This window comes from Atta colombica, unplaced genomic scaffold, assembly GCF_001594045.1.
Source record: "Atta colombica isolate Treedump-2 unplaced genomic scaffold, Acol1.0 scaffold55, whole genome shotgun sequence".
Lineage (NCBI taxonomy): Eukaryota > Metazoa > Arthropoda > Insecta > Hymenoptera > Formicidae > Atta > Atta colombica.
This window is the reverse complement of record NW_017259545.1, coordinates 275,270-282,591: the sequence shown is the minus strand read 5'-3', so window position 1 is coordinate 282,591 and position 7,322 is coordinate 275,270. Positions and strand designations below refer to the sequence as shown.

Genomic DNA, 7,322 nt, shown 5'->3' with positions numbered 1-7,322 from the left:
TATATATATATATGTATATTTTCTGTACCTATACTTACAAATAATAATAAATTTTTAGCCTTAATGGAGTCATCAACTTCGAGGAAAGTGGCATCGCCCATAATTGCGACGAATTTAGTTTAATTTGCAAATAAAAATGTATTATCAAATGTATACAGATTTTTTTTCGACAACTTGAATATTAAGATAATCTTTTCGATAATGAAATGTAAATGTTACTCGTGCGTCGTCCAATAAACAATAATCTTTAGTTAGAGATCTCGCCGCAATTCATAAATTCTGTATAATTTACAATGTAAACCAAACAAAAATCAGATTCACTACATGTGCACCTTTTTCTGTACAGTGTAGTTCTGTACGCATAGAACAGAAAGAAAGAGAGAGAGAGAGAGAGAGAGAGGAGATTTAATGGTAATGTAAAATGTGATTTTATCTATTATCGAATTTTAAATATCACCACCGACGATCGATACGATATAAATATATAAATATATAAAAATATACTACTAAAAATACATTTTATAAAATTCCGAAAATTGTCGATATTTTTAAAAATTTCTAAAATTGGAAAATTTATAATCCGTATCTTCTTACGATTCGATTTATGATACATGACCGATTGCCGATATTTAATCCAAATAATTAATAATGTGAACTGCGAACGCCATCCATACAATGATAAAATGTACTAACTCGTAAAAAGAAATTTCTTGGCGCCCAAACGAGTATTAACTACCACAACTACAATCCAGTAACAAGGGGAGTGAGGAAGAAGAATCTTAAAAAATGACTTCGTGGAGTAGCATACAATCAGGTTTTAACGTTGACGATGAAACTATTAATTTTGGAACACGAATAATTGCAGAAAACAATGGTTCTCTGTACGAGGCATGCACCGTGGCAACAATTCAATCACTTGAAAAGGTTCGTGTTACATATTCAAACTTGTCTAATATGACAATTGTACTGTAACTTGGAATGTTTTTCATTGACGTTCGTATCAGCAGTTCTTTTACGCGATGTGATTGAAAATAGGAAATTCCAAGATAATTCGCTTAAAAGATAGTAAGTCTTGAGAGATATCACTCGAATGAAGCGGATTTATTTCGTCTCGGCTCCGGTCGGGTTGTCGGGAATCGCATCATCTCGATTATTTTTTTGGAAAGTGTTGCCGAAACTTTAACCGTGCATTTGCATTTCTCTGATTCCTTCGTTCGTCTGGACGCGCGTTCGTGGAAGTGTCGTAGACGCAGGCATTTGCGTCCAGTGGAGCAGCCTGAAGATCCGGTCGGTTCGTATTGCTATTTTCGACCGTGTTGTACTTATCATACTTTCGAGAAAGTTGCTCGCTTTAAAGTACCTTTACAATGTATTATTCTTACAAGTTATTCCATTTTTCGACATTCGAAGATTCGAACATCAGTGGCTTGGTTTCAGCCAAATTCGGCTGCGATGCCAATAAAAGAAGATGAAAAAGAAGCTCAAAAGAAAGCATTAGCACATTAATTTTTTTTTTAAGCAATATCAGTTGTTTTTTTATGTTTAAATCCATGTGAAATGCGCACGCGCTGGATTTGTATTATTAAAGCGCACATTTTAAAAATGAACTTACTGTGATTTGTTATTTTATTATATTATTTTATTATATTGTATATATTACAATTATGATTATTATAATTATATTACAATTATGATTATTATAATTATATTACAATTATGATTATGATTATTATAAATTATGATGACATCATTAAAATCAATCAATATATGTCTTTTTAAGGTGGATCAACAACCAAATGTCATAGCATCCATTCAATATTCTAAGATTTGTGTAGCAATTGACAAGTCCATTACAATCTTTAAAGATGAAACATGTGACGAAATATTATGTAACATTAGCTTTCCTTCCATGATAGCCAGTTACTGCATTTCCAAGGACGGTTTCTTTTTATTTGTAACACTCACAACCAGGATTTTGTATTGTTTGCATTTATCAGATGGAAAAATCATTTTTACTAAGTAAATGTTACTTATCTTTTAATATCTTTTATTGTTTAATAAATATTTAATTATATTTTCTGAAAAATTATTTGTAAATGTGTTAGAAATATAATTCTGATGTGTGCATAGATAATTTCTGATTGTAGAACTATACCTAATAATAAAGATAATATAATAGAAATATTTTTAAAAGAGCAAAGTGAAGAAACATTTATAATTCTTGTCACAAACACTGGAGCTATTTATAGGTATCATATTTACATATTTATATTTTGTTATATTTTATTTATTTAATTTGTTTTTATATATGCATATATAATGAATTTAATATCTAATATAATTTCTGTTATTCTATATATTCCAAATATTTTAGATTCTCCAAATTTTATCCTGAAGCTTTAGAGATTGCATTTACCAGTGATGAAGTTACAGTTGCAAAATATATTGCAGATATTCAATGTTGTCAATTGTTCAAAGGATTTCCTTCTCAAGAGGTAATACACACACACACACACACACACACACACACACACACACACACACACACACACACACACACACACACACATTTAAAGAATTAATTACCTTTATAAATATTTAATTCAAAACAAACAATTCGATTTATATCATATAAATATCATTTTCGTTTTCCATGTCATTTTATAAAGAATATGTTACAGTTTCTTAGCACTACAATAGATGTATCATCAGATGAACTATCGATAGCCATAGTTGGAACAAATTCAATGTTTACTTGGCCTAATGAACAATACATCAATTTCCAAAGTGTATTTTCTTTTGGATATAAAAAGATAAAACCGTTACATGGCAGCAGGTAATTAAATTAAAAAAAAAATTTTTTTAATTATGCTAATATATATTAGTTTGTACTTTTGAATTTATACATATCTTAAGTTACATGATACATAAAAATATTTTATCTTTTAGTAAAATGCTGTGTCTACGTACAGACAATATGTTAAGTATGATATGTCTGAATACATTTCTTACATTAAAAATATGTGATGAATCAGTGTTTGATTTTGATGTAATACAACATGATGATTATTCTGAAATTTTACTTTTAACGCATTCTAAGGACAATTATGCTACATATACACTACGTATTATTTCTTATCCAGGTAAATGTATTATTTTTATTTGTAAATAGTTTTTATAAATTAATGAGATACTTTTTGTTCTTTTAGATTTTGAACAGAAATTAGAAATCAACGTATCTGCCAATACTCATTTATTTAAAATTTTACGTGCTTCCGATAATCTATTTTATATAGAAGGTATTAACAATGAGACCGGTATTACCGACACGTTTAGAATAAAAACGATATTGGAAAGTATTCCCGAAATACGTTTAGCGAAATTATTAAAGAAGAGACAATTTGATGTAGCTGAAGCTTTTGCAAGAAAATCAAATCTTTCAATGGAACCTATTTATTGTTCTAAAGCAGCATTACTCGTAGAACAGCTTAGTCCATGGACAAAATTTACTCCTAATTCGGTCAACGTAGATACATTAATAAATATTCTAAATAAAATACAAAATGTGCAATATGTGATTGAATGTTGCAGTAAAGCCCTTATTTCTGATTATATACAAATGAGACGTATATATTTATATGCTCAACAAAAAATAATGCAAAATATTAAGGTATTTATTATTTGTAACCGTTAATCGCAATAATATTTAGTGTTTCTGCATTCAGTTTATATTCTTTATAGATAAAAACTATAGATGATTCATTGAATACCAGTCTATCTATAATAAACGACGCTTTATATAGACTTGAGACTTTTCATATGATTCAAAATACCGAGACAGATACGCTATTGAACAATGACGCAAGTATGAAAGAATGGATACGATTTTCACAAGCAAATTTATTGGAAGAATGTACTATTCGTTTAAATATGGTATTATATGTGATTATAATTATACATATATTACGGTGTAAAAAGTTACAAGAATTGCTATATTGTATATAATGTTTAATATTTGTACAGGGTCAACTTAAACCTGCTACATTAATTTGGACGAGACACCTTCCTGATTTTGCAAAACGCATATCTGTGCATACTGTACAAAGTATTTTTACAATTTTACCTGAAGATGTAGATCCATCATGCTTGTGGCCTTGGCTTATTCATTTTATACCAACATTATTATCCTTATTGCCTGATGCAATAAATGAGATTATGTTTTGGAGTTTAAAGAAACTAAAATATCTTGAGATATCTCACCATACGGTATGGCCAGAAATCGGCATAGAATTTGCTAAAAAGTTTATAAAATTGTTCAAATTTGAAGATAATCAGTTAGTATACTTTCATCAAGAATACGGATATCAGAACTCTTTATTGAAACAGTTTATGATCCTATTTCAAGCTTTAATTGATATTCAACAATTGAAGATTGTTCACAGGTCAGTAATATTGTAATTTTAAATTAGCTTATAAATTAATATTACTTATTTTTTAAATTACACAATAGATTGAGAGTACCTCTTGACATATATATTGATTCACCTGTGGAAGCGATTTATATGTTGTTGGATAAGATACATCTTGACCAAATATCAAATTTCGTAAATACATTCCTAAAACAATATATATTTAATAACAATTTACAAAATGATACTGTTTTTTGTACGTATATTCAGGTTCGTATGTATTCATTTTACGTATAATATTCTTTAATTTTACTTAAAGATGTAATACATTACTTGTTAATATTAAATTTCTGATTAATTGTTCTATAAGTGCGTACATATTTTGTACTTTTAGAAAACTATAAAAAATTCGTATAGTTGGTGGTTTAATGAAGAAGCTGCATGGGAAAAAAGAGTTACTATTATAATAAGTCTTATACATAATATAGAGGTGAATATTAGAAACACATACTATTTACGATATTGTAACTTGTAAAATATCTTTTCATTTATTTAACGCAACGTTTTATGTTACATGTTACATAACAGAAACGACTGGAACAAACTTTAATAGTTTTAAGAAAAGCTCCAGTGCCCTGGAGTTCAATTATAGCTACCTTAGCAGAAACAAGCATTAATTACAATCATAGTTTATCTTTTAAAATTAAAACTGAATGCGATTATGTTCCAACAAAACTTATTTTAAAGAAATATGGATATGCGACAATTGGTGTAAATAATGTTGGTATAAGTTGTGGTATCGTATTCTATCTGTCTTTATATGTTGTTATATTTAATTAATTATTTATATTTTAGAGATTGATATCACGCATAATAAAAGAAAATCGCGATTCTATGATTAACGATATAGATGTGCTAACTAAAGACGATCAACAATTAAGACAAAATGCGTTTTGTCGATGTATAAACGTTCGATTAAATGAAAAGTATGTCGTGAAAAAAATGTATTATTTTGAAGTTTTAAAATGGGGAAAACATGAATGTGTGCGCGCGCGCGCGCGTGTGTGTGTGTGTATGTGTGAGCATGCGCGCGTGTATAAAGCATATTAAAACATTTTTCTAATTTACTGGAAACACATTTGTTTTAGAAATCATCAAAAAGCAATGGATATATTACATTATTTGGAAAATAATACTGTCAGTGTTTTATATTGTTGTGAAGGAATTATTAATTATATTATTGCGGCTTTCTCTTTTCAAGTAATGACTTTTGATACAGTGTTTAATTTAATAAAAATTGTTTTTTATAAATTATAATCAATTATCTTCAAAATTCGCTTTTAGAATTCAATAACATCCTTGATGTGTCACATGGAAATATTGGGTTGTTTAGAGTTCAAAATATATAATTTGTTAACACAATCAAATGTTTGTCTTTATCGTTGCAACAACATTATCAAAATGATAAAAGATTTAAAATCATTGTACGCACTGAAGAAATATTACGAGATTGATATTTCTTTGAAAGATTATCATATGCGGAAGTCATTTGTGTTGCAAAATTATATCTCGAAATCACTTTCAAGTAAAATTTCTAATTTAATTTTTATAACTATAAGTACAATATACACATTTGTTAAGAATTTACAATTTATTATGATAATTTAATAGATATTAAGGAGAACGATTGGTCAATGTATAAGACGGTTATTAAAATTGCCGAGTTGCTAGGATTAGAAAAGTCATATGCCACTTTATCCATGTTAAAACAGATGAAAAACTTAACAGGTTTAAACGGATTAGAACATCTTGTTGAGTAAATATTTTACATATTTTATTCTTATAATTTTATATCTACAAATATATATAAATTATTTATTTCTTCTATATTTTTATAGCGATGATAACGATTTAAATATGACGTCCAAAAAATTTAAGAATATATGTAAGATATGCTTATCGATATTACAACATTCTTCTATAGACACCAACGCTGTAAAAATTGTCAAAAGTTTAAGTATATCAATATTAAATACTTGTCAAGACAGTATGTATCACAATTATATTGATGATTCAAATGACAAAATTTATCGCAAACTAATGTATATTTCAGGTGATTTACAGTCTGCACTAATGGTTTACATTTGTGTCAATGTATATCCAAATTTTCCTATTCAAGATTGTTTTGATTCAAAACAGAGACTCATATCACAATCTAATTGGAAGTTATATACAATTTATAAGGATCAAGCAATATCTTTGGATGAAAAATTGTTGTTCCTATTTAAAGATGCAATGTCTTTGCACTTATATTATTCAAATCAAATCAATATTAATGAAATTACAAATTGCGATGTATGTATTGCAAATTATATATGCATTTATAAAAAATACTTTGTGATATATCAGTATAATTTATTTATATAGGAACAAATGGATCAACTGTTAACTAGTTTTTTGGAAAATACAAAAAAGATGCAACCTCAACACAACGATTATTCTTTACTGCAAATTTTCAAAACATTTTATTTCATATACTATACTACGTCTGTAAGAAATGAAGAGAGATTAACTGAAATGAAATGTATATTATCACAGCTTCTAATAAATTTATTGAGAAAGTTGTGCACTGGACGATCGTTCGATTTACAGTTGGGACTGTCGGCTCTCTTTATGTTATCTGAACAAGAAGCGTGCAATTGGCTTTCCACAGTTTCCGCATCGTAAGAAAATTAATCTATTTTTTGAGAAAATTAATATAATAATATGTAAAGATGAAAATTTGTAGATTTCAGACTGATCATATTCGACATTGTACATTTTCAACTTTGGGATATGAATATTCGCGTTTGGGCCAAAATCAATCATTGATACAGACGTTTGAGAATTACAAGCTACTGCATATTTGGGCAC

The 7,322-nt window shown here is 27.9% G+C and overlaps 2 protein-coding genes across 3 annotated transcripts in view; one reads left to right on the top strand and one right to left on the bottom strand.

Moving 5' to 3' along the window:
- LOC108691945 (PIH1 domain-containing protein 1-like) overlaps positions 1–177 on the bottom strand; it is a 1,607-nt gene extending 1,430 nt beyond the window's left edge. For both annotated transcript variants that reach the window (XM_018199914.1, XM_018199913.1), the window contains exon 1: positions 39–177. In XM_018199914.1, coding sequence (XP_018055403.1) covers positions 39–101 — 63 coding nt within the window. In that variant the 5' untranslated portion in view covers positions 102–177. The remainder of the gene's footprint in view (positions 1–38) is intronic.
- A 582-nt stretch (positions 178–759) lies between these two features.
- The window catches only part of LOC108691893 (kinetochore-associated protein 1), a 9,842-nt gene continuing 3,279 nt past the window's right edge, over positions 760–7,322 (top strand). The window contains 20 exon segments of the mRNA XM_018199842.1: positions 760–924; positions 1,781–2,019; positions 2,148–2,275; positions 2,398–2,495; positions 2,682–2,836; positions 2,950–3,143; positions 3,210–3,670; positions 3,742–3,933; positions 4,024–4,442; positions 4,511–4,679; positions 4,804–4,899; positions 4,998–5,189; positions 5,265–5,395; positions 5,558–5,669; positions 5,754–5,994; positions 6,081–6,225; positions 6,308–6,456; positions 6,523–6,764; positions 6,837–7,132; positions 7,198–7,322. The exon segment at positions 7,198–7,322 is cut by the window's right edge and continues 1 nt beyond it. Coding sequence (XP_018055331.1) covers positions 787–924; positions 1,781–2,019; positions 2,148–2,275; positions 2,398–2,495; positions 2,682–2,836; positions 2,950–3,143; positions 3,210–3,670; positions 3,742–3,933; positions 4,024–4,442; positions 4,511–4,679; positions 4,804–4,899; positions 4,998–5,189; positions 5,265–5,395; positions 5,558–5,669; positions 5,754–5,994; positions 6,081–6,225; positions 6,308–6,456; positions 6,523–6,764; positions 6,837–7,132; positions 7,198–7,322 — 3,922 coding nt within the window. The 5' untranslated portion in view covers positions 760–786.